Source organism: Chaetodon auriga, chromosome 10 (assembly GCF_051107435.1).
Source record: "Chaetodon auriga isolate fChaAug3 chromosome 10, fChaAug3.hap1, whole genome shotgun sequence".
Classification (NCBI taxonomy): domain Eukaryota; kingdom Metazoa; phylum Chordata; class Actinopteri; order Chaetodontiformes; family Chaetodontidae; genus Chaetodon; species Chaetodon auriga.
In genome coordinates this window covers 3,245,482-3,272,980 of record NC_135083.1, presented here as the reverse complement: position 1 = coordinate 3,272,980, position 27,499 = coordinate 3,245,482, and the positions used below count along the sequence as shown (strand labels likewise).

General features: G+C 43.8%; 2 protein-coding genes across 2 annotated transcripts; one reads left to right on the top strand and one right to left on the bottom strand.

Annotated features, from left to right (window-relative positions):
- The first annotated feature begins 572 nt into the window (after nucleotides 1-572).
- jph2 (junctophilin 2) lies at nucleotides 573-20,688 on the top strand. Its single transcript, XM_076742132.1, has 6 exons — nucleotides 573-1,538; nucleotides 3,884-4,700; nucleotides 15,310-15,428; nucleotides 16,734-17,665; nucleotides 18,673-18,773; nucleotides 18,864-20,688. The coding sequence occupies exons 1-5, from the start codon at nucleotides 1,160-1,162 to the stop codon at nucleotides 18,751-18,753; spliced, it is 2,328 nt and encodes a 775-aa protein (XP_076598247.1). The 5' UTR covers nucleotides 573-1,159; the 3' UTR covers nucleotides 18,754-18,773; nucleotides 18,864-20,688.
- Nucleotides 20,689-22,289: 1,601 nt separating this feature from the next.
- sarnp (SAP domain containing ribonucleoprotein) lies at nucleotides 22,290-27,158 on the bottom strand. The gene is made up of 11 exons (XM_076739982.1): nucleotides 27,083-27,158; nucleotides 25,795-25,894; nucleotides 25,475-25,518; nucleotides 25,315-25,385; nucleotides 24,981-25,032; nucleotides 24,672-24,745; nucleotides 23,909-23,946; nucleotides 23,290-23,315; nucleotides 23,130-23,198; nucleotides 22,910-22,996; nucleotides 22,290-22,470 (listed from the first exon to the last, which is right to left on the bottom strand). The coding sequence occupies exons 1-11, from the start codon at nucleotides 27,113-27,115 to the stop codon at nucleotides 22,429-22,431; spliced, it is 636 nt and encodes a 211-aa protein (XP_076596097.1). The 5' UTR covers nucleotides 27,116-27,158; the 3' UTR covers nucleotides 22,290-22,428.
- Nucleotides 27,159-27,499: the final 341 nt, after the last annotated feature.

Sequence of the window (27,499 nt, the reverse complement as noted above, 5' to 3'; positions counted from 1 at the left end):
TTGAGATGTCTGTGATGCAGTTAACAACATTTCCCAGCAGAGGGAGTGAAGAGAGTGAGCTACAGTGCAATGCTGCCATATCCCACATGAAGTCTTTGTAAATTAGATTGGTTGCAGTGTAAAAGGTGTCAGTATATATTAGATGTAATTAATGTAAGTATGCACATTTAAGGAATGCAGCAAACTAAACTTCTAAGAGTAAAACCACAGGTAGACCTACATCCCAACATACACTGATCAGTGATATTATAGTAAGGTATCAAAACCTCGGCCACAGACACACAAGCTTCCTACTGGAATATTGTAGAAACATTATCCTGATACCCTGAGATCTATGAGACCACAGGCCATAGAGGAGCATCAGTGGGGGATTACAGAGATTTATCTTCTTAGGGGTGTCTCTTTCATCAAGCTTAATAGCCTATTAGAGAGAATAATGATGTTCAAATTGCATTAAGTGTAACGTCTGTACGTGTGCAGGGAAAAACCAGCAGAGAGCAGAGTCCTGAATGGCATGCACTTCAGTCCCGAGGTGGCAAGACCCTGGCATGGCTCCTTGCAGGCAGCAGAGTAAGGATTGGGTTGTATTTTTGGAAGGGTGTGTGTGAGTGTGTGTGTGTGTGTGTGTGTGCGTGCGTGTGTGTGTGTGTGTGTGTGTGTGTGTGTGTGTATGTGTGTGGATTGGTCGCCTTGTTAGGTCTGCTAAAATATTTCCAGCAGCAGCGAGCGTCAGGAGATAGCTGGGTGGCAGGGACAGGGGGACAGGGGCTTTTATCTGTGGCCACCTGGAAAAAGCCATGTACGATCCCTGGCTTGACAAGTATTCGATTTAAAAACCATTCGTCCAAATTTGTAACTCGCCATAATTTATTCTGGAGGGAATTCAAGAGGAAGACACTGGATTAAAAGAGGATAAACATCTTGTAAAAAGTTCCTGCGAAGTGTGAAGTGCGCCCCGGAGCTTCATGGACACGCTCAGAAGTCCCCAAACCAAGTCCAGAAGAAGAAACCCCCTCAAGTTCAGCACCAAGGATATCTCCAATCAGTTTTGATGTCAGGTGAAGGTGAAGTCAGACTGACGGAGGTTTTATCTTTAGCCAGGTAACAGACTGACACAGCTTCACTTTCCGATCGGTGCGTCTTTGGGCTGCTGGGAGGCATGAGTGGGGGTCGCTTTGAGTTCGACGACGGCGGAGCTTATTGCGGAGGCTGGGAGGGAGGAAAAGCCCACGGCCACGGCATCTGCACCGGACCCAAAGGCCAGGGCGAGTTCTCCGGCTCCTGGAACTACGGCTTCGAGGTGGTGGGAGTGTACACCTGGCCCAGCGGGAACACCTACGAGGGGTACTGGTCGCAGGGGAAGCGCCACGGTCTGGGAGTGGAAACCAAAGGACACTGGATTTACAAAGGGGAATGGACTCATGGCTTCAAAGGCAGATACGGGATCCGGATCAGCGCTGGCAGCGGAGCCAAGTATGAAGGAACGTGGAATAATGGGCTTCAGGATGGGTACGGAACAGAAACATACGCTGACGGAGGTGAGATGTGCACATTTAGATTATGTTGTACTGCAAAAAAGCAGAGGTGCCAGAAGTACTCTGAGTTTTACTGAAGTAAAAGTAGCAGCGCCACAGTAGGCTCAAAATACTCTGTTAGGAGTCCTGACAGAGTTAGGCCCGTCCGAAATGTAGCACTGGGTGCATAAAGTAGCAGAGAAATGAAATACCCAAATGAAGTACAAATACCTTAAATATGTTCTTTAACAAAAGTATTTGATTAACTGTAAATCTACTTTGTTCCACCACTGGATCACTGCATTAAGTTCCTGTGATTACACCAGCGATAGAGGATGTACTCAGATCCTTTACTGAAGTAAAAGTAGTAATACCACTGTGTGAAAATACTCTGTTACAAGTAGAAGTCATGCATTCAAAATCTTTTATAAGTAAAGTATGTCAGTAGTAAAAGTTGTGCATTAAGTATCTCACCTTTGTTAAAGTACAGAAGTATTATCAGCTACATATACAAAGTACAAATTTGCACAATGGCCACTTTCCAGTGTTGTAGTATTGTGTACATTACTAAACTGGAATATTATTACTGATGTTGGAGCATATATGCAGTATTTAATGTTGCAGCTGGTTCAGATGAAGCTAATTTTAACTGCTGAGGGCTGCTGGGTAGTTTATTTATACTGTATCTATGTGTACGTTTCATTTGTTGATCATTTATATGTGTCAAAAATGTAAACCTGAAAAATAAATAATAACTATACATGTCAGATAAATGTAGTGCAATAAGACAGACCTCAGACGTATACTTAAATACCGTGATTGAGTAAAAAGTTACTCTCCACCGCTGGATTACTCTGCAGTGTGGCCATTTTATGAGAGGACAGTCGCTCAATCGTGCAACAGCAGGACCAAAACCCCTCAAGTGTGGTCACATGGTTCATTTCACCAAGTTCATCGCAGGCGACGTGGAGACAAATCAGTGAGGGAGAAACAGCAGCCTGACGATCCTTATGGGCGTTTATGATGTCTGTGTGTAACCAGAAGAAAATACCACCCTGCTGCTGTCAGTCAAGAGGTGCTCAAAGCCCCGCAGGACTCTTTCCATTCTGTTAAGCTACACCATCATCAACAGTGCTGAAAGGAGTATTCAGATCCTTTACTGAAGTGAAAGGAGGTACTGACGAGAAAATACTCAGTTACAAGGAAAAACTAAAAGTGCTAGCAACATGTACTTAAAGTATGAAGAGTAAAAGTACTCATTATGCAGAAAAACTGTCCTTCTCTGTGTTCTATTACTACTGTCTCACATTATTGATGCACCATAAGCAGCACCTTCATGATGAAGCTGGCGTTAGTAAAGTTCTATCTATGTACACACTGTTCTGTATTTAAATATATATAAATACTAGTAGTGACTGCAGCTGTTAGATAATTATAGCGAAGTAAAAGTATGCAGAAGCATAAAATGAAAATACTCAAGTAAAGTTTGTAGTTGACAGGCCAGATTAGTTTAGATGACAATCGATTGCTGTGATCTGTGCGTGTACAATATTCAGTGGTTCCCCTCCTTAACAGCTGACTCATCAGCTTTAAGCCCTGTCTGGTGGAAGTGGCAGTGGGGGATGTGATAGCACCAGATGTCAGGATGTAATAATAGCCCACAAGCCCCGTGCCCTCCTGGCCTCACGGGCTGAGGCCTTGCTGTCACTATCATCTACACCCATGTCAGTTTTAGCATGAGACCAGACCTCAAGATGACCCGTCAGCGGGGGCATTAATGAGCGAGACTTTGCACACTGAAGATTCCCGTGGCATTCTGGCAGAAATAAAAATGCGGATAGTTTTTTATGGACTGAGCTATTTTTGCTCCATAGCTGCATGTCTAAAGGTCTACAGCCATGCTATCAATTCTGCGGTTAGCTAAATGCTAACATCAGCGAGCTAATATGCTCACAATGGCAAGGCTAACCTGGCAACGCTAAACAGATAGTGCGACCAGTATGAAAAGTCAGAGAATCACCAAATACAGTCACATTTGCTATCTAGAAACCACAAATGTCTCCTGTGGTTTTGGCCAATCCACCCAGCAGATGTTGAGGTAAAAACCTCGACCTACTGATGTCACCAGAGGAAAAGTCAGAAGAACGACAAAGTCATGAAGATTCATCCTCCCTCTGGACACAGTGAATGTTTGTACCAAATGTCATTCATTCAGTAGTTGTTGAGATATTTCAGTCTGGTCCATAGTGGTGGACCCAGCCTCCGACAGACTGACCGTAGAGCTGCTGCTAGCATGGCTAAAAAGTAGCCCCTAATGTCTGCTCTGTGGTGCAGTTAGAAAGATTTACTCTGTTTTCTGATGTTTGCAGGTACCTTCCAGGGTCAGTTCACTGGCGGCATGCGGCATGGCTACGGCGTCCGTCAGAGTGTTCCTTATGGCATGGCAGCAGTCGTCCGCTCCCCTCTTCGTACCTCCCTGACCTCCCTGCGCAGCGAGCACAGCAACGGCACCGTATTGCAGCAAGACATCCCCATCATCACCACCACCAACGCCTCGGGTGAGGAGACACCCATCGCCACCCCTACCCAGCTGGGACCGTCCCGTGGAGGCTTCGCCCTCACTCTCCAGGTGGACCCAGAAGCCGTGAAACCCAAGAAGAAGGGCCTATTTCGCAGGGGCTCCCTGCTGGGTAAGCTGAAGAAGTCCGACTCGAGCACCTCGCTGTCCAGCCAGAAGAGCAAGATCAGCTTCCTGAGAACAGAATCGGCTCTCAGCTCCAACGCCAGCGACACCAACTCCACCATCAGCATCGGGGACGAGAGCCTGGCCGGAGCCGAGGACTTCCCCCCCGTGGAGGCCGACATCGACGCCACCACAACAGAGGTCTACATGGGCGAGTGGAAGAATGACAAACGCTCAGGATATGGAATAAGCGAAAGGTCCAGTGGGCTGAAGTACGAGGGCGAGTGGCTGAACAACCAGAGGCACGGCTACGGCTGCACCACCTTTGCCGAGGGAGGGAAGGAGGAGGGCAAGTACATGAACAACATGCTGGTGAAGGCCATGAAGAAGAGGGTGATCCAACTGAAGGGAACCAAGATCAAGCACAAGGTGGAGCGGGCGGTGGAGGGCGCTCAAAGGGCTGCCGCCATTGCCAAGCAGAAGGCGGAGATCGCTGCTTCCAGGTAAGATCAGATGAGCGGAGACATGATTCTTCTTTTTCAGGGAAATATTTATGAAGACAGTTTCATCTGAGGACTGTTTTCAAGGTAGTTTCTATCCCTCATGCATTACTTTCATATTTGAGTCACAACACTACGGAGTCTCTGAAGGGTCACAATCAGAATTTTTGTTCTTCTTCTTTTTTCTCCTGTGATGTTTGATGCATTCATCTGAGCCATAGGAACAGCTAGCTTGTTGGTTCAGTCCAGTTATAATTCACTACCAGTTCAGGGAAACGCTGTCCAGATACTCCAGAATGGAGGCATGATGTGACACTTCACATGATGCATTTATTCCTCGTTCCTCCTTTGAAAAGCAGAGCTGCGACAGTTTACATCCGCTGGCTGCGAGCACAGCTGCAGCAGCTGTATTGTGATACTCTTTACCGCTCCTGTTAGCTTCTATCAGATATGACAGGCGTGAATACACCACATAGGTTCAGCATCATTACAACGCTCAGTCTTTCAGTGCACACACCTGCATGCAATCAGTGTTACACCCATTATAAACTAATGTGTCACAGCCACAAACATACCAAAGTGCAGCTATGACTGCAGCCACAATGACATTGATCGCAGCTCGGTCACCCCGCGGCTGTAATCATAATCACAGCTACAGTCCGTCTCAATCAGCCTTGGTAGGTTTTAGGTTAACTGGCTCAGCTCGTTGTCTGTGAAGCTGCAATGGTACAGAAATGCCACAGCTGAGGGAGCGCTGTGAAGACAACCAGCAGCCGTCTACTACTGCTGCAGAATACTAGTACAGCTGATCTGTTCTCTGTGGGTCAGAGGGCATGCAAAACAGAGTGGAAGGAAATGCAAAATACTGTGAGAGAACAGAAAAATGAAAAAACCCACCTTGACCTTTCAGGGGTTCATCCGGCGCTGAGTGTCTGTTTTCCTAAAAAATATTTAGCTGGTGATCTTTGAAAAACCCCAAAGGTCGTTTAGCAGCGCTGAACACTGAGCATTTCCACATTATTTTTCTTTTAACCATCTGGATGAAGACAATATTCCGTCCACAACACAACAGATTTTTAACCTGTTTCTCGAGTTTAGCCACTTTTTTTCTAATCCAAACACAGATGGTAGCCAACAGTGAGACAGAGTTCACGGAGTATTTATTTTTTCAGTTAAATTGAAGCTTATGGCAAAACACCAGAGGCACAAACTGCAGCTAAGTTTCCTCAAAGGGCTGTGAGTGATGCAAATGAGTTCATATGAGACAACAGCAATAAAAAGAGACACTTCACTCGCCACCTTCATGACTCTGGCTGCTGGTCACAGTAATTCCCTTAATAGAAAACGCAACCAAAGAGTCAATCTGTTTATTTAATGCTGCATTACAGATAAGAAATAATGAGTGCGGCGGCTGAAATGGCCGTTCATGTTCCAGCTTATCCTGCTTTTCATAATGAATATAGTACAAGTTGGAATGGACTAACTTGTGAAGCAGCACTGTCCCAAGTGTCGGCTGTGACTGTGAGGAAAGCTGATTTCATCTTCACCAGTTTTCTTAGTGGCTGCAGAGATGGTGGGAAAGGCTTTTTGCAGCAGGTTCACTCGTCGATGGTGAGGCCAGCTTGTAGCAGAGAGAGGATTCATTTACTTTCCAGCACATGAAGACTGTAATACAACACTTAAGAAAGTCTGACAGTAAATCACTTAAGAACGGAAGCACTCTGGGCTCAAAAGAGCAGCTAATACAAATAACACGAACCGATAAACGGAAAAAAAGTAGAAATAAATTCAACAAACATGTGGCAATATTTATTTTCCTATTAAGTTTATTTGTTTGTATAAATAAAAAAAATGGGACCAAAGTTTTTTGAAGTTTACTAGATAAATGTTAGTCTTTGCAATCACATTTCAGGCTTAATTTGACTCCATTTATGGGGAAACTTTTTGCATTCATGTTAAAGCTCAGAGGACGATGCTGACAGCAGGAACGCAGCATGAAAACGTTTGGCATCTCGATTCATGAGACAGTTTCATTCAGTCATGTGTGTCTTCGCCTGATGAAACTGGTTTATTTTTGCATTAAACTCGATGTTAAAGGAACTGTTTCTTGTCTCCAAGAGTTTGATGAGAAGATCACGCTCAGATCTGTCTGTAAAATGTGAGGCTAGTAGACGGTTAGCTTAGCTTAGCATAAAGAGTGTCAGTGGAGATGAGCGTAGATCAGACGATTTATACCACTTTTGTGTCTGTATGCTATATATGAAGCAACCATCAGCAGTCAATTAGCTTAGCATAGCACAAACAGCCCAACAGCCAATCGGCATTTAACATGTTATATCAGTGTTACATGGGTTGAACAAATGCTAAGATAAGAGGTGCGGATTAGTTTTTTAACTAAGCTAAGCTAATCAGCTGCTGGCTGTAGCCTCATAGTCAGATATAGTAATTCCAAAAAATGTCAAACTGTTCCTTTAACTTCGTGACAGACTGCTTCCACAAGCATTTATCAGTTTGACGTGTTGAAGAGCTGATTGTGAATAATCGCCTGTTAGAAAAAGAAACATCTTTCTGATCACAGTGCAATCAGAAATCAATTCATATGAACACATTCGATCAAGCTGTGGGGAATCGTGTCTTTCTTACACGTTATGCTGTTCATCCGAGCGCTCGTCTACCTTCACTTTGTCCGTGACCGTACAAGGCGGTGGTGTTTTGTCCTGAAATAAGCTCAGTGTTTATAGCAGTGAGACTTGCACTGATGGACTGCAGACCCTCGTCCCAGCAGAGGGAAATCTAAATATTGTACTTCAAAGATAAGCAGTATATGAGAGTTATGGGCCGGCGTTCACTGTTTCAGTGCTTTGAGCTCACCTACAGCACATCAAGCAGCGCCTGGACAGAGCTGAGAATGGAAACAAACACTGTGTGTAGGACTGCTTTCACAAACGCCTCGGCGGCCTTCACAGGCCAAACATGACCTCATAGGAAACATATTCTCTCCAGATTCTGGAATATGTGAAACAATCAAGGTGGAGCGCAACCAACTTTAATCATGTACTTTTACTTTACTCGAGTATTCCCATTTTATGCCACTGTGTACTTCAACTTTATTAAATGCTAATATTTTTATACATTACACCAGTGGTCCCCCATCTTTCTGGCTCTTTGCCCCTCATGAAAACAAGTTCAACCTTTTAGATGATTTCATTAAAAGAGACTAAAATCCAAAAAGTAAATCCAAATCTTCATATCAGAACTTTGATTCTCCTCTCACATTAATCGCCTCACAAGCCCTCATATTTATCTTGTGACCCTCTGGAGGGGCCCGAGCCGTAGGTTGGGAACCGCTGGACTAAACTATCAAACTGCGCATGAAGTAGTTCAAAGCTCCACCTGGACCAGCTCCAACAGTAAAATGTACATCAGTATGAACAATACTGATGTACTTTTACATTGATACTTTCAGTACACTTTGCTGATGATACATCTGGACTTTTACGAAGGACTTGTACTTGCAGTGGAGCTTTTTTTTTTTTTTTTTTTTCATTGTTGTGTTGGTATCAGCCGCTCTTGACCGGTCCTGAACGTTGAATTGAAATCTGTTATTATAAAAGCAGTGGAGACATGACGCGTCTGTTCCTGGCGCTGGTTTCCTCACTCTGTGATCCTTTGGCAATGAAGTCGACTGTTAAAAATACATGTCCAACCTGTGCGCCGCATGCGATGCCAGACCTGCCCTCTTCAGGTCCGGTTAGCTAAGCGTTCGCTGGCATTCAGACACTCTGTGGACATTGTTCTGGTGCGTGGGCTGGCTGAAGGAGGACCTGTGTGGCAGGACGGGGTGTAAATGACGCACACACAGGGGCCCTGTGGTCACAGAGGAGCCCTGACTAAATAAGGGCAGGCACACTCTTGCTGTATCACAATCACAGGGGAATGCAACAGCTGATTATCCCCCTCCCCCTGCCTCCAAACCCCATCTTTCGTGCCTCGTCACAGACGGTTTCCTCACACTGAATCGCAGTGGCTCTTTAGTTCTGTCTGCACACTTCTTTCAGCATATTGCTTCACTCACATTCATGCTGTTCTAGTAAATTAAATGCTACTCCAAATGGTACACATCTCTGCTTGAGAGCAGCAGTCTGCTTGCTGATTTAGACCGTTTCTGTCGCCCACTGTGTTCTTTAGCTCCGCTGCTCGCCGGCAACAGTTAGAGATCACAGATCTCGGTCCATCTTGCGTCAGCAGTGGTGTCAAATGGTTCCTCGGATATAAATATGACACAGCTCATAAGCAAGTGCCTGGGTATAAAGGGTTAGCGTATATATGTACCACACCTAGCTTTAGTTGTGCAGCTTGGATTACATACTGTACTGCTGATACGAGCATTTTGTGTTGGTGAGCGATCAGGTGGGGGCCTAACATTTGTAAACACGGTTCAGTTCTGACCTCGGCTCAGGACTGTTTGCAGCGTGGTTTTATGCGTTACTGAGAAACAATGTCGCAGAGGAAAAAATAACTGATGGGTAACAAGAGAAATTGATGAGATCTCTGAGGCTACTCCTTATGTGACCTCTTAGCAATGTTAATGTATGAGTATTGTGGAAAAGTGATTTAATTATACTCTGAAACATTTAGTCGTCTTTTTATAGAAGCTAAATCACTCTTTCACACACCCTCTGTCTGTCTCACACACTTTCAACACAGTTGAATAGGACCCTCCACAAAGATCCAATGGCAGATGCCAGAATGTCTCTTGCTATCGTCAGCCTTCGGGGCAACTGCGGCGTGACAGAAAACAAACGGTTGCAAAGCAGCCGAGCAGCCGAGCAGCGGGGCGTGTTTGAGGAACGGCTCTAAATTCAGATTTCAGGCGCAGATCGTTCTGTGATCTCACATCTTTGGGTGTCGAAGGCACCTTCTTCCCAGCTGAGTCTCTTCCTGCAGCTGACGTCTCATCACTCCTCAGAGTGTAACGAGCGTCTCCTCAAGGCGGCCCTAAAAGCATAAGGGGTATTTAGGTCACAGTGTCAAATGTCATGTTTGGTTGCAGAGAAACACTGCAGGACCAACACAGTTATACAAGTTACAGGGCCACAGTGTTGACTGGAATAAGAGGGGACTTAACAATCAGCTCACGGTGTCTCCGTCCTCAGTCTGCAGTGGTGGAAAATAACTAAGTACGTTTCCTCTAGTACTGTACTTAAGTGCAGTTTTGAGGTACTTGCACTTTACTCGAGTAGTTCTGTTTTCTGCTACTTGATACTTCAACTCAACTACATTTCAGAGGGAAATATACTTTTTACTCCACTATATTTATTTGACAGCTGTAGCTACTTGTAACTTTGCAGATTCAGATCAAAATAAAATCAACTAATAAATTCTGAATCATTATGAAAAATGCATTAACACTCATTCAAAAATGTGATAAATATACTTTACTCTGAAATGAGCCATTGTGCCTGATGAGTACTTTTACTTCTTATATTTCAAGTGTGTTTAATGCTAATGCTTTTGTACTGCTACTTAAGGAAGACTTTAAGAGCTGAGTACTTATTCCACCATGTTTCACCCTTTAATCATAAATAACATAAAACTTAGGATCTGCTTAACTGAAGAGAACTTTAATTGCAGCATCTACTACATTTGGATAACTTGACTGGTTATTTTAGGGTTAAACCTGTTTTTCCTTTGCAGTGCAGTGCAGGGGTGAGCTGTTGCTGCACACTCAAGGACACACGAGTCTGAGAAATCTGAGGTTTCTGCATATTTAAGGTACTGAGAGTTGTGCTTGTGGAGCCATTGGCGAGGCATTGACAACAACACACACTGTAGGGTGTGAAAGGTGGTGTAGCAGCTACTGAAGTCACTCTGCTGCAGCAGGCCGTCTTTCAGCTTCTTTCTTTTAGTGTTCAGTTTAATTCTGCTGTAGCTGCATGTGCTGCACTTAAGTACAGTTTGAAGTACTTGTACTTTACTTGGGTACATTCCAGAAGGAAACTTAGCGGTTTTTACTCCATTTGTTAATCTGACAGCTAGTCACACATAGCCAGACCATCTGGCTGCACCACATTATTGTTCTGGTTCTTTAAACCAACCACAATCGCCTTAGCAGGGCTGGGCTCAGCATGTAGCAGCAGTGCAGTGCAAAATAGTGTCGGAGGAGGACTTTTGGGTGGCAAGAGCTGCTAGTTTGTTTACATTTGTACAGTTATCGACCTGGTAATTTGGCATTTTCAGCATAGATCAGGGTGCAGGTTGCTCAGACTCGCCTGTTTCAGGCAGTCAGTGGGAGGCTTTTACCCACAGTCTACATCCTAAGTTTATAAAACACTGAAAAACGTATTTGTATATGTTGAGTTGCTGGTTCCCAGTCGTTTGGTCTCATTGTGCCCTTAAGAGAAAGTTTTTACTCCACTACAGTTATTTGACAGCTTTAGTTTTATACTTGATCCTTTAATTGTCACGTTGAAAAGATGAAAAGACTGGAACGAAAATAAGATGAGTCAGTTCAAAGGTGAACTTTTCCAAGGAACAAAAGGCCCATCAGTATATAATCTCCCTCAGTCATCACTCCATACTGCTGGTAATACTTTTGTATTTCTACATAAGTAAAATTATGAATGCAAGACCTTTACTTATGATAGAGTACTTTTAGAATCTAATACCCAATGTTGTGTTAGGGCAGGATTTGGACCTAAGCGCAGACACGCAGACAGGGAGCAAGGGTGAAATAGGAATTTATGGAGTGGGTAATGAAGGAAAAGGGGAGAAGGGAGATGTGGATTAAAGTCCAAAAAGCCTGGGGGTCGAGGCTCGAGGACAGATGATCAATGGCCGTGCACAGAGGTAGAGCAGAGACTCCAGGTATGCAGGAAACTCGTGACTGACTGGGAAGTCCTGGGAATAGCAGGTGAGGAAGGAGGCACTGAGCTCAGGTGGTGTGAGTACAGTGTTGAAGGCACGTGGCGGTGGAGAGATCAAACACTGGTAATCAACACAAGAGAAACAAAGACTCAATATAAACCTCTGCTCGCAGGCAGCACCAATAAACGGACAACAGCGGAAACAATCTGGCAGCGAGTCCTCTGCAGTCCGGTCTTTATGCTGTGCTTGATTGTGATGAGTCCCAGCTGTGTTGGAGTCAGCTCCCAAACCACCTGGAGAACCTCATCCAGCCTCTGCCAAAAAAGGACACACAGGAACCAAAACCCCTCTCCTCACCTCTACACAAGAAAATACCAGAATTTCCCAAACCACCACACCAATGTTGAAGATCTCCGTTCTTCTTTCACCACTGTGTATTGTGCTGAATACCAGTGGTGGAAGAAGTACCCAGAACATGCGCTTAAGTAAAAGTATTGATGCCACAGTGAAAAATACCCGTTAATTGAAATTTTACTCAAGACAAAATATACTTGAAGTATCAGAAGTAGAAGTACTCACTCTGCTGGATGGCCACTACAGAGTCTTATGCGTATTTATGGAGATTGTATTAATGGGTTAATATTATTGATGCTATACTGTGTGAGCAGTATGTTGGAGCTCATTTAAGTACTTTGCATACTTTGGGGTAGTTTAATCAACATTGAATCACATTTTGGAAAATGACTGCAGCTGTCAGATAGAAGTAATGAAGTAAAAGTACATGTGCCTCTGAAATGTAGTGAAGTACAAGTGTGAAGTAGCAAAAAATGGAAAAGCTCATATAAAAATTGTGTTTAACTTCTTCTCTCAGTTCCTGCTGAGTGATCAACACTCAGATCACAGCACTGACAGATCCACTGTGGACGAGCATGCTATGAAAGATGGAGTCAGTTTGCAGGAAGAAGCTATTTGTCACCATCCTTTCACCTCCACCCACCAACTGGCAGCTAACCCAGCTGAACTGACCGGCTGCCATCTTGTTAACTCTGAAACACACACATGCACACTCGGCGTGTGAGCTGCATTTTTCAGCCATCAGTCTCATGAGCACTGACAGAACAGAAGTTTTATTTGCAACCTGAGGCGGATTTTTACACTTCAACTTTATTTTCCACGTTTTAAGCCAAAATGCAGATGACCTGCCTGAACGCTGCTGCTCTGCCACCATGTTGCTCATATTCCGCCTCCCGTCTTCTTCCTTTGTGCCATAAAACTGGTAAAAACACATCAGTGGGCCACACTGTTGCACTGGGTGACACATTTTTATTTTGACTTAGTCCCTCACACACCAGGTGGATTAATCCATGACTGAAGATAGTCCCTGATAGATTCTCTATTTCCTCCCGTTTGATGAACGTTTTCGAAAAACTACAGCGCCCGGCTGTTTTAGGGAATGACTGAACCTTATTTATGAAAATGAAACCATGTACTTGTGATCTGTTTTTAGAGATTTATGTCTTCAGGTATGAACCAGTGAGCTTCAGGCTGGATGGTCATTTTGGTGTTTTCTTATCCTTTATGCAACTTTTAATGTTTACAAATTCAGAACTACACACAACGTGTAGCTGGCAAATTAAACAATGTATTTCTAAGTGTGTTTCATTTGTGTGTGTGTGTGTGTGTGTGTGTGTGTGTGGTGATAGTGACTTCGCTTTAAATTGCCTTGGAAGTCGTACCAGAAAGCTTGTTGCTGAACAGCAGCTGTTGCTACTATAACTCCACCTTTAATGAATGATTTCAGTGTGATTCTAAGTGTGTGAGATTTGAGAGGACAGGGTGGAGGGTTTCCTGGAAGAGGAGGTGCTGACGGTGTGCGGACAGGTGGCGCTCATCCGTCTCAAACAGGGAACCTCAGGAGTCTTTAATTGTTCCAGGGGGAAGCACCTTCCCCGCTGAGTCTTAAAGTGGAGCGGCGAGTTATTTTCAGCTCAGTGTAAAGTTACAGCATGTCAAGTATCCACAGAGTAATCACAATCAGTAATTCTCCCCGTTCACAGCGGCAGCCTTGAATGACCAGCGCTCAGGTTGTGGGTTTTCAGCCATGCTAGCAGCGTGGTGCTGTTGATGTTAACGTTGGTCGAGTGTCCAGTCGTCCGCCACTTTGGCCCAAAGTGAACTTTCCCATCAGCTATTGGATGGTTGGACATGAAACCTCATAAAGACATTCTTGGCCTGCAGGAGATAAAGCCTGAACTGCAGCTATGAGTAGTCATCATTTTGTACACATGTTCATGTTCCCCAAAGGATGGCCTGTAATGAATTTGTTGATGCCTTACAGTTCCATCTAGCACCACCATCAGGTCAGATTTCTAATTCGTCCAATAATATATTCACGACTAAAAACCTGCAACACACACTGCAACACACACTGCGTTTGGTGCTAACTGACAAACGTTAGCAATAGTTTTAACACGTCGAACTGGTGAACACGGTGAACGCTCTGTCTGCTACATCAGCACGTTAGCATTGTCACAGTGTTAGCATGATGTTAGCATGTTAGCTCAAAGCACACTGTGGCTCAGTGAGCAGCTAGAGACACTTTGTTGTGTTAAATTTGGAGAAAACAGGAACATAATAATAATAATAATAATAATAATAATAATAATAATAACAAAAGTGTGAAAGTGTGTTACTTTTTATGGTGTATTTTATGTGGATTAGCGATACTTATGTGCCCAGATTTATTCAGTTTCCTGTTCTTCAGTGACTTAAAGGGGAACGGAACAGAGAAAGTGTTGCATCGTGTTAAAGTGTTGCTCCAAACTGTCCTCTCTGTCTCTCCAGCCGCTGCTCACATTGAAATATGTGTGATGATGGTGACTCGGTGACTTGCCAGCAATAACTCATTGTCTTGCTATAAAAGCATAATTTATTTCTGTCACTGCCCAACAGCAGAAAAGGACACGTCCTGTCTCGATAGCTAATAATACTAATGAGCCGTATGACCATCAGCCATCCACCCCAGCCGTCGCTTCTCCATGATTGAATACTATAAACAAACCCTGTGCTGTGGTATTTTTGGTCGGTCTTAAAGCCATCATCTCTACGGGTTAATATTCAGGTCGACCAATCATTTCAGCATAATGTGACAACTTGTTGTTGTTTTGATCATGTTTGGAAGAATTGCGCTAACAAACTGTCCATACATGTACGAGGGTTCAAAGAGTCTACACAGTTTGGTAAACGCGGCTCTCTCTTATTTATCTATTTATTTAAAATATGTTCATTCCCATTCTGTCCAAGAGTTGAAAAGACTGATGCGACTCTCATGTCTGTGCCGAAAATACAGTATAAGAGTCTAAGACACAGCCAGCGGCTGGTTAGCTTAGCTTAGCATAAAGACGGGAAACAAAATCCAAAGTTTAAAAACCACAAGCTGTGGAGAAGTTATGTGCTGGAACTATTTCTTGGTCGATCTGTATGAATCAAGCAAAATGTAACGTATGTGAAGGTTAAAGGTGCTGATTTTCACCTGTGGACAGAGCCAAGCTAGCTGTTTCCCTTCATTTCTGGTCATTATGCTAAGCTAAGCTAAGCTAAAGCTGCTTCTTGTCTAACAAAGAGGTGGAGACAAAACTGGTGCCAATCTTCTCATCTTACTCTTGGCAAGAAGGCAAATATGCATATTTCCCAGAATGCCAAACTCCTCTTTTAAACTTTGAATTACGTTGTCTGTCCCCTGCAGGACGACCCATTCAAAGGCCAAGTCAGAGGCAGCTGAACAGGCCGCTCAGGCCTCCAACAGTGAGTCCAGCATCGCCAGACTGGTGGCCAAAGAGCTCTCCCCTTCCTTCTACCAGCCAGGTCAGTGATGTTACCTATGAGCAGTGTGGGAACAGCTGCATGATATTTTCACCTGAACCTGGATGTCGTAAATGGTTTTTCTCGTACAGGAGGAGGCTCATATTCACCATCTCACCTCTTTCTGTCCTCGTGCTTGTCAGGACTAATAGCGCTCCCATCAACACTGAGGGAGACAGCAAATCTAAACAGATAACAGCTCACCACTCATCTAGTTTATAACGTGTCCCTGTGCGAGCAGATCCTTGGCCGAGGCTCCACACAAGGGTAGCCGCATTTGAATGTCTAAAAAAGGAACATCTTATTGGGTCGAAGGGCTCATATCAGTTTCATAGCGAGTCTGGCGACACACACCTCGGAGCCGCTTGCTTTTTTTTGTTTGTTTTTTTTTTGTTCTTGCTTGCAGCAGAGAGTTTAAAGGACGCAGACAGAAACAGAAAGTCATCCAGCTTTCTGAGGGGCGGCTCGAATTGTCTCCAAGTAATACTACAAATGGACGAGGCCTGGCTGAGTCCTGCTATGAAAATAGTCCCTAACAAATACTCCTGTATGAGAACTATGGTTGCCAGCTCTTTTTGGAAATTATTTTATAAGTCTTAAAAACTTGTTTAGCCTTTTTTAAAATGTAGCATATGTTTTTGAGACATTTTTAAAGATTTACACCTTCAGTAGAAAGAAATAGCCTTTGGGCTGACAGCCAAAGACCAGCTGGGGAAGTAAATCTGAATTAAAAAAACCAGAAAATATAGAGAGGGACCTTAATGCATTATTGGTTGTCATCTTGTGTTTTTCTTTGGCGTCTTTTCACACTTTTTCCTCTCTGAAACGTGAGCAAACAGCCGACTTGTGAATAAAGATGTGCATTGAAGGGTTATTAATAAGGGTTGCGCCGGACTCAGTAGCTGCTTCCCGTGGTCACAGGAAATGAGTGTAGTTCAGGGAGAGAATGGCAGAATTATAAAGTTGCCTTCAAAGATTTAAAGCCCCTCTTCCTGAAGCTGCTTCCTGATATTTCAGTCAAAGGAAATTAGTCTGGTTGGAAGATTAAAATGAATCTTCTAAAATGAGGCAGGGAGAGAGAAAGGAGAGCTTTGTGATAACAATGTTAACATCAGATATTGATTTTTTACGGTAATGACACTAATATATAAACAAAAAATGGCTGACTCATATTTGTCAAATGTTGTCAGGTCACATAGTCTCCAGAGAAGAGTTTTTATCTTTGCTCTCAATGTATTGTGTGTGTGTGTGTGTGTGTGTGTGTGATGAGCCAAACACTATTAAACTGGTTGCATCTTTCTCACACAGGTCCTGAGTATCTTAAGAAGAGAGTGTTACACGAGGCCATGGAGGGCAGTGAGAACACAGACATTGTCATGCACGAGCCGCTGCTGGCTGAGGAGGAGCCCCTGCCCACGCCACCCGAAAGCCCGCTCATGAATGAACTGGACAGCCTCATGCCTGGCTCGTCCCCAGGCCGCACCCCCTCCCCCAGCCCAGGCATCATCAGCAAGGAAGATCCCAAACTCCTCAGTCCAGGAAGCTGGAATGAAGACAAAGCCAGTAAAGGTGGTGGCAGTAAGGGCATCAATAAACCCAACAGTAAGCCCAATAGCAAGCCCAACAGCCGCCCCGTCACCCCTTCAACCTCCGCTTCTGCTCCCACCACGGCTGCACCTGAGGGTGGAGGGGCCGCCGGCAGTCGTGGCCCCTCCCGCACCCCCAGCCGTCAGAGCAACAAGAATGACCAGGGCTCTGACCTGGAGATCAAGCCCCTGCAGAAGTTTGACTCTGAGGCAAAAGCTCCAGACGTCACTCCTGCCGCCGCCGCCCCTGTAAGGAACAGCCTCATCGCTCCAGATGAAGAAGAAGCACCGCGCCCCGCCTCCAAAGTGTCCACCAAAGCTGTCACCCCCGAGCCTAAACCCACCGAGGTCAAAGCGGAAAGAGCTCCATCAGTCCATGATCGAGCGCCGTCCACCTCTGAGAACAAAGTGGAGTCCAGGGAGGTGAGCAGGCCATCCAGCAAAGCAGAGACAAAGCCATTGCCAAAACGACAACCCAGCCCAGCTCCGTTCCCAAAACCTGCACCCAATCTTGAACCTAAAACAGTACCAAAGCAAGTGGAAGCCAAAGCCGTTGTTGCCAAACCAGCCACAAAGGTGGATCCCAAAGCAGAGGCCAGACTGAAGGCCATGGTGTCGAGCAATGAGATGACTGCAGAGTCTTTGGAACTGGAGGTAAGACAGTAAATATACACACTGACTCACATCAGATTATTTTTAGGTATGTTAGCAGTGTGGCTATAGGCTCAGCAATGTCAGTCTGTAAACAACTGACAGACAGGTCACCACGACGTTTCATACAGACAGTGGTTCCTCTAGCACCACCATGAAATTGACATTGGCAGTTTTGACCGAAATATCTTGACAGCTATTGAAAAGATTGGCATGGAATTCGGTCCAGACATTCATATTCCCCTCAAGATTAACTGTATTAATTTACTTTTTTCTCGAGCGCCACCATCAGGACATCATCTCTATTTGTCCAACACTTGCTGACCAAATACCTGCAAAACTAATTCTATTCCCGCTCACACAGCTGCAGTGTGCTGATCAGTTAGCATGCTAACAAGCTAATCTAAGAGGGTGAACATGGGAAACATCATCTGCTAAACATTAGCATCTTTGCATTGTCGTGGTGAGCATGTTAGCCTGCTGACATTAGTGTTTAGCTCACAGCAAAGCTCTGCAAAGTGCAAAGTGCTACTAGCAGACAGACCTTTAATTTCTGGCTTTGTTTTACCAAAAAATATGAGTTTAAGTACGTATAAAGTCTATACTTTAAACTTTAAAGCACCTTTCTCATGTTTGTCTGTTAAATATGACACTACAGCCAGGAGATGTTAGCTTAGCATAGCAGCTAATTACAGCCAGACTCTGCCCAAATATGACTCAATCTGCCTCTCAGCACCTCTGAAACTCTCAGAGGTGAAATAACGTGTTAAGTAGTGAACTTCAGAGGTGCTGAGAGACAAAGTTCTTTGACAGAGCCTGGTTAGCGGTTTCCACCTGCTCCCAGCCTTTATGCTAAGCTAAACGCAGCATCTCCTGGCTAAGGCTTCATGTGTAGCTTGACAGTAGCACATTCACAGGGCATGACAGCCTCGCTGTTGTTGGTCAAACATTAGTAATTTCCTGAAGTGACTGACCTCATATCGCACACTGTATGCTCCCGTCTCCTCAAGGGCCCAAACACCATCATGATCTGCATGGTTATCCTGCTCAACATCGGCCTGGCCATCCTCTTCGTACACATCTTGTCATGAGACATCGTCCACCACCTCAGGTAACGCGTATGACGTCAAAACCTGCTGAAATTTCAGGAAACATTGCCTTGCTGTAGGTGAGTCCGTTAAAATGAGGTGCTTTGCTGCAGGTCACCAGCAGTGATGCAGAGGGACAGCCTGCCTCCTCCTCAGTTAGGACCAGAGATGAAAGAGACGGCTGAGGAGAAAAGACGCCTCCTCTCAAGGTTTTTGTTGGTGTGACTGTGTGAGGCTCTGTGGAGCTCCTCTCTTCCCAGAGGTTTGTCAAACTGAAGGACAGTACACGAGTATGACGATGTTTGTATGTTAAAGTCGGGGCTGGATGGTAGAGCATGTTCTCGGAGCTTGTACTGGAGAAGCAGGGTGGCGCTCACAGTGTGTCAGAACATTTTACAAAAAAAGGCTTTTAACGCAGTCCTGAACTGGCACACACTGGCTGACTCTCACGACACAGAGTCAGGCAGATTAGACCGTAGATAATTACGTTTTGTCACAGGATATATTTGTTAGTATTATGTAATCGCCGGCTGAAGGAATGTTGATAACCTACGCAGACTGAATTTTCTCTCCACTTTACCTTAAACTTGACTGCAGCAGACGTGTGAAAGATTAGGGAGTGATAACTGCTACTATCATTGTTTTAATTCCCCGCGATGTGGTTAAAAAGCAGAAAAAGATTCACTGAGTAGGAGTCTGAAATGTGTGTGTCAGCTGCAGGAAGAAGATCTGAAGAAGAAACTTCAAACTCTAATCTGTAAAGTTACTGTTTTCATCTTGTTGCTCTTTGGTCTCTTAAGGAAGACTCCATCATTTGTCACGTTTCGGCTAATTTTACATCCTGCAAAACCTGTATTTGAGACTGTGGTGTACTACACTGTGAAATTTCCTATTTTCACTGGGATTTACATGCATTTATGTCATTCTGCTGCTTTGGTTTGGGGGCTGATGAAGCACATAGAGAAGGAAAATAGGAAGCTTTTGAGTGTCACTGCTATTGTATGTGCTGTATGTTCCTGTGCTGTTTAGCACCCAGGTGGTTTTAAATGTGAGTTGTGTATGTTTTGCAATAGGAGAAGCGAGCAGGAAATGAAGGCTGGGATTGATCTTATTTAAAACAATCGCTGTATGTTGCAGTAGATGCTCGAGCTGCTGGTTTCTGGTGGTAGCAGCAGGAGCTGGGTTGGGACGTTTGCCTGTGAGTTAGCGTAGCGTTCGTGTTTCAGTGCAGAAAAACTGTCCACACTTTTCCACAGCATTGTATTCAGGGCCTGTTGTGTTTTACAGCCAAATATGAGTTCAACTTTTGTACACATGAGGGCACTTTGTGTGTATGTATCTGTATTTTTGTACCATTTTGAAGTGCACATCTTTTCAGCATTCAAAATATTCTGTCGTAGGATTTTTTTGTCAGAGGAAACACGCAACCCTAAATTTATTTATTTCCCAAAGGAATCCGATTACCTCGTGACTGTGAGATGGAGAAAAATATAGAATGATCTTAACTCCATGTCTTATATTGAGAAGAGCACTCAGCAGAGGTGCTGTTTAATAGTTCTGCCTTGTTCTTCTACCATCAATGCATGGGTTCTAAGAGGAACAACGTTTTTAGCTGAAATTGTTTTGCCTTTGAAAGTCGGCACACGTCAAGAAATTTAAATCCCCCATGATCTCAAATTTGTAATAAGTGTTTGGCAGATAGTTTATCCTGAATCTACCAATGCATTAACGAACAACAGGAGAGACGATCGGCAGGTGAACTGGATGCTAAGTGCAATAAACTCTGTTCATGTAGGTCAGTGTCATGTAGAAGCCATTTTGTTTTGTCTGTTTGTGCATTTAATGAAATCAAATAAGATTGCTGAATTTGAAGGAATGCATTTGTGTAGCCAAACGTGGTCAAAATTACAACAAAATTAAATAAAAACTTTTACAACACTTGTGAATGTGTTATGTTTCCTCTTATTGTTGTTTAACAAGTCCATGATTTTCATTCAAAGCCATTCATTATTCAGAGTGAGTAACAGCACAACTAAGTATTTTTAAACACCACCTGTCTGCCAGCGTGAGACACCCACTGTGCCTCCCGTGGGCCAATGTGAATACCACACCCTATTTTAAACCAGACGGGGTTGAACCTCAGTTCTTCTCAGGCACGTTTTCAAGTCAAGAACAAAATTACACCTTCAATTTGTAGAAGTGAGATCTGTAAATGGCGCACTGAAGCACCTGATGCTGAAGTCATTTGGTAGGTAAAGTACAGGCCACCTGCAGCAATTTGAAATTTACAGTAGTTTGCGGTTTCAGCCTGAGTGGAGTTCAAACAACTGTTGAACAACACCGCCCCCAAGTGACGAAAAGCAGAACAGCAAGAACAGGACAGTCAGGATGTTCTAGATCTTTTAAGTGATAATGTAAACTTTGGGTTATTTAAGACGTTTAACAGTGGCTGAGTGTGGTGTGAGCAGAATAATATCACTAAGAAATGTACCGTCTGAACCCACACACACCTGTTTGACAGCAGCACGCTCTCTGCATTGAAAGACGAACGGAACAATCTGCACCGCTCTGGTGAACGAGCTCTCCAACAGCACCATGGGATGAGTGTTCAAGGAAACTGTAATGACAGGCAGCAACCTGGAGATGTCACTGTACTAGCCTGGGGCTTTGTTCTACCTGCAATTCAGTAGAAGAAGCCAGAGAGAGACGCTGAGATGTGGTTGTCGTTCACGCCGGCGAGTTAAAAAACCGAGCACAGAAAGAGCTCGTGTGTGTAAGTCGTGTGAATGTTAATATTTACCTGTAAGACATACCTGCAGACATTACAGAAACAGTACTGCAGTCAGTCAGCAAACTTCATTTTTCCACATCACAGGAGGCACAGATCAGAGTTCAATACAACAGAATACATGCCTGTTCAATACTCCCCTCCTTCATCATCATCCTCTCCCTCCATCATCATCCTCTCCCAGACTGTCAGTACCAACCTCCTCATAATCCTTCTCCAGAGCTGCCATGTCCTCTCTGGCCTCAGAGAACTCTCCCTCCTCCATCCCCTCACCCACATACCAGTGAACGAAGGCACGCTCAGCGTACATCAGCCGCTCACTGCTGTGTGTCACTGGAGAACCAACAGTTTGTTGTTTGTTTCCACTAATTCAGCCCACCAACAATTTCATTAGTTTCATTTTCATTTAATTTCATCAAATTTGATACGCATGTTGTTTGATCAAGTCATTTTTTAGGTAACAAAAGAGTTCAAAACTGACATTGAACTTTTTACAATGATCCTCACAGACAAGTTTTAGGAATGATCAGCTTCAAAATGCTAATGTCAATCCGATCACTGCATGAGACAGACCTGAGGAAAATAATACAGGCGGATAATTATTACTCAGAGGTTTCCAGTAAACAATGAATAGTTACGTTTGCTATCAGAAATCTCTATTTTCATAATCAGGTCAAGTTAGTGACTCCAAGAAGGTACAATAAAGCAAAAAAAAAACAAAAAAAAAAAACAGAGTCAGACGAAGCAGATATCAAAAAATTGAAAACAATTTATTTTAAATCACAAAATTTTAATCCTGTTAGTTGTCTCGTGGTATTGTTTGTGCAGTCATGAAAACGCTTTATAAAAAGAAAAAAGGAAAAAAAGACGGGAAGGCTCTAAAACATCATTCACACATTTCCAAATCTTTCAGCTCGCTTCAGTTTCTTTGCCTGCAGAGAAACAGAAGACAGACATTAACACACCTCTGACCTGTTCATGTGTCATGAAATATAACTGACCGTTACTGTCCACCGGGGGGCAGTACTGCACAGCAGGATGAACGCGTTGGTCAGGCGTCAGCTGATACAGGGGAGGTTCTGTTCAGTCAGATTTGGATCAGCTGAAGTCGTGCGTCAGTGATGTCACCGAACAAAAGGCGAGTTATTAAAGCAGAGCAAACTGTTCACATCCAGCCGTGATGTGCAATCAGCTGGTGATGCGTAAAGTAGGTAAGCTGATCAGCATCGTGATGCTCATCATCTCTGACTGGGGTTTCAGGTTTGGTCGAAGCAGCTAACGTTAAGAAAACCTGGCTGTCAGACTTGCTGTGCAGCACAACCTCCAGGTCAAACAGCAACAAAGATGCACTGACGGTTAAAGAAAACACACCTCAACATCAGCTGCACCAGCCGAACCTGCGCTTGTTAAGGCCCCGAACCTCTCCTTCCTCTTCTTCAGCTTTTCATCCTCTTCAATCTGGAAAAGACAAAAACAACTCTAAACTCCAGAAGGGCAGGAGTCTAATCTGAACAACGACCTGCTGAAAAAAGTCCGTTTAACGAGTCGAGTAACACCACAGACTTCTGTGTGCGCTCCAGCTGGTCGTCACCTTTTGTGAAACGGACGAAACGTTCATGCCGAATCTTTCTGCTCTCTTCTTCAGCTGATCGAGGTTCACCTTTAGAAGACACAAAAACACTCCCATTAACTCATGTCATTAACTGGAGGGATGAAGAAATGTGCCAACTAAACGGTGGACAAACACTTACAGCAGCTTTACTGTTTGCAACCACACCTGTTTGGGAGACACATGGATAAAGTTGTGGGGTGAGAAGCAGAAAACGGTGACAGACCTTTAACACTGAACTGTATGAAAAACACCTGAAATGTTGTTAAAGCATCATGATTCATGAGGTGCTTATTTATTCTTTACTTCCACCTGCAGTCATTTCAAAATAATCACCACACTCGCTCCACAAGCATCTGACGCAAAACAGGAGAAAACTATCCCCCTGAAGGAGGAGTGAAGCTTGGCCTGAAAGGTTCAACTGAACCCCGAGACGACGACGACGACGACGACGACAACAACGACAACAACAATGACAACAACAACAACAACAACAGCAAAGGAGCTGCTGAAGGAGTTGGTCTGTGGTGAAAATGGTACGTTTTCAGCTAGCTAGCAGCTGCCACCTTTGCTTTTTCAGGGATTTTGTCACATTAATGACATTTATGGCGTGAAATCCCAAAGATTCCAAATCAAGCAAAGAGAGTTGTATTATGGGCAGTGATCATTGCATCATCACAGGAAAGCCCTCGTCCCCTCGTCTTTACACATCCACTTTTGCTCCATTGAGAACACAGAAGCCAGTTAGAGTGACAACAGACCTGGAGAGGGACTGGAAGCTTCGGTCACTGAGCCAAACCTGAAGAAAAGGAGAACAATTATTTTGACATGGCAACAGTCTTAAAGTCCAATTTACACCAACTTGGATATTATTTTCAGAGAGTTTTGACCATCATTTCTATCAGTTAAGACAGCAGTGGACTCATCAATGAAGGAATTACTGGTGTAGCAGTGGCTAGACTTTTATTTTGAAGGGGACAGATCAATAATATATATTTTTATGGGAGCAAAATTACCAAAATGTAGAGTACAGACACTTTCCTATAAAAGGAAATGTTTTAAAGAGAGTTTTAACAGAAGTACAGAGTTTTTTTCTTTTTTACTAACTGCATGTGCTGCACTTCTGCTGGCTTTACTTCCTCTTTCTGCTCTGGGCTTCTCTCAGGGAGGGTGTGGATTTGCTTTCCCTGTTTTTTCCACACATGTCAAGCTAAGTTCATGCAACACACACTGACACAAACCAACACATTCTTTTCAAAGAAAGGAATAAATCAATGGATTACGTTTGCTGAATTTACAAGAGGGAATAAATCATTCCCTTAACTCAAAAACCAACAAAACTCTTTTCTAAGGGATTCTGGGGCACCTTTGTTTTTTGATTTAAGTTCATCTCAGGTAAAACCTTGGTGAGCACAGTGTCATCGTTACTCATACAAATGACGGCCAAAGCTACAAAAATGAGATCCAAATCGTCATAAACTGACAGTATCTTTTAAAAGACGGCCAGAGACGGTGAAGTCTTACCTCGCTGCACGTATGGCCTTTTTGCTTTCAGCAGACGCAGGCAAGTTGAAACGCTCAGCCCTCTTCTGTAGTCTCTGCTCAACAAAAGGTGGAATTTTACATCAGAACACAAGCTGCTGCCAGAGGTGCTGATGGATATTTACACTATGAGTGAATCCAGTATGTAGAACTACAGTGTTTTCTGGTTTGACACTGTCACAACCTGATAGCTGAGACACCATTTCCACATGTGACCGTCTTTGTATTCAAACACACAGATTAAGAGCTTCCAATCAAACTATCAGTGAAAGAAAAACACGTCATACGTACTTCACTGGCAGAGGATGGAGGAGTTATTTTCACCACCTTCTTTTCAGGACTTCTGAAAGACAAACACATAAAGAAGTGAAACGAGCAAAGGATGACGATGTCTTCCTGGTAAGAATTGGTGACCCATTATAAACCTTTGTTTATCAATCTGGGGACAACTATTTCTATATATGTTTCTATCCAAACATATATTGATCTGAATATCACAGAAGAGTGGACTATTGGCCTCGGTGGAGGTCTGGGCCCTCCGGGTGTCCATCATGTTACTGCACATTTGGTTTGTGTGTTAAAAAGTACCTCATATCAAATATTTCACATGTGACAATAAACTTACTTCTCTTCCTCTGGAGGCTCAGACTCCTTGTGGACTTTTACATTGTTGGCGCTCTCGACTTTAGTGAAGTCCTGAAAGGAAAATGGAAACATTGATGACTGTCTCACAAACCAGCCTGATGAGAAGAGCTCACATCACGACACATCAACAGTCCCATTACCTCTGTATCCTCTGCCAGCACGTCGTCCACATCCACATCTTCCTCTGTTGTTTTCATCATGGGACAAAGAAATTTCCCACCGCCAGAGAGCAGAGAGTAAGAGAGTCGGAGGAGAGATCAGTGACTTGATCACAATCAGGATGCATGAGAGAGGAAAAATCAAGAGGACGCAGCCTCTGACAACAAAACTGCATTCAGAAACGATTCATCCAGACCACAAACAGCTTTTGTTGCATTTCCATCTCTGACTATCGTCCACCCACTCTCCTATTTACACCATGTCTACAGTGAGTCACAACCTGACGGGTGTCTCGCCTCACCGTGCTCCTCCAGATAGGCTTGCAGTCGGGCAATGAGTTCTCCTTTGTTTCCCTTGGTGTCCAGACCTCGGGCCTCACACTCCTGCCTCAGTTCAGCAAGCTAAAACAAGAGAAACACAAGTGGAACTTTTAATGCAACGAGGTCCGAACCTGACCTGACTCTTAAAGCTCTTCACTGGGGATAATTTCTTTAGCACAACGCAGACCCAAATAAAACTAAACAGGCACAAGGTTTTGCTGCTGTTGGCTTTTTTCAAATGTTATTTTTAACATTGCTCTGAGCATCAGAATTTTAATCTTCTTTATGTTGTACTGGTGGCAGAAATGATCATCTTTGCTACCGTCCACGATAAATCCATAAACAACATCCCGCTGAGAAAGTTTTCAAGTTGAAGGACTTTTGGGCTTAAACATTAAGCAGAATACTCAGTCCAGTGCTCATCAATGTTCAGGACTCAGATTAACCAGTGACCATTATTACTGATTTCAGATGTCACTAATTAAACAGGTGAGACACAGATCACTGCCCAAACGGCTGATCTGGTTTCGATTTTCCTCCTCAGGTTTCCTGTACAATTTTGGTTTTCGCCCTTACAAAAGAAAAGTAATGATTTATGATAAGTTCTTGGTATTTTTTCTTGAGGCCCTTGCATGAAGTGAAATTCAAGACAAAAAAAGAAAAACATTATGAACATAAACCAGCAACCGCTAACGGATACTAGAGAACGTTAATTGTGATTGAAGACAAAAGAAAGACAACGTCCGTTCAGTATCAACTACTACAACTAAACGATGCAACCTGTTAAATACAATCAAATGGCCTCTTTGGTGCTTTTTCATGCAGACCATCGACTCTAAACCTTGTTCGGTGTTTAAGACACGCGGAGGTCAAACACTTGGATACCGGTGATACCGTTCATTTAACTGGGCCGGGACAGAGATGGCGGCACGCTTTGCATCTAACAACAACAGCTACATTTGCGGTTTAAATTCAACATTACACCTTTATCTGGTGATTTAAACGAATTCCCAGCCGCCTCTTAATCTGCGATTAGGTTTCAAACCTATCTCGGTATGGTTGGCTAGGCTAGCTCCGCAGCTGAGTGAACAACGTGAACACACGCCTGTTAGGAGCCTTCACAGCCGGCGGAGACATTTTGCTCTTCAAAGCTTTCAGCTATCCGTCAGCCCGCTGTCCGGTATTGTCACAAACAACGGCTACGGCACAACATTTAATCAAAAATTCACCGAACATGCGTAATAAATACACATTTAAGGCTCCACCAACCTTCAGCTTCTGCAGCTCTATCACTTCGGCCATCTTTCTTTGTTGATGTATCACTTCCTCCAATCACACTGGAGCGGCTCTCCTTCTGAACGGCGCCACCGCAGCGCTCTGATCTCACAGCGTCACCTGCTGGACAGACTGACACACTGCATGCGTGTGGAGCAGCAGCGGTCCTGAACTTTAATCTCTGAATACCAAAACAACAACGCATTACTATCGCACTACATATATTCTCCCGTCTAAACACTGTATTAATCATACCTCCAACTGTTTATTCTGTGTATAATATGTCATTACTTGTACTTGTACCTGCACTGTATATTTTGTTAGAAATGTAGCGGCATACTGTATATAAAGTATTTGTTATGTGAGATTTCATGGTTCTTCTTTCTGTGGCTCTTTGGAGGAGAAAAGATG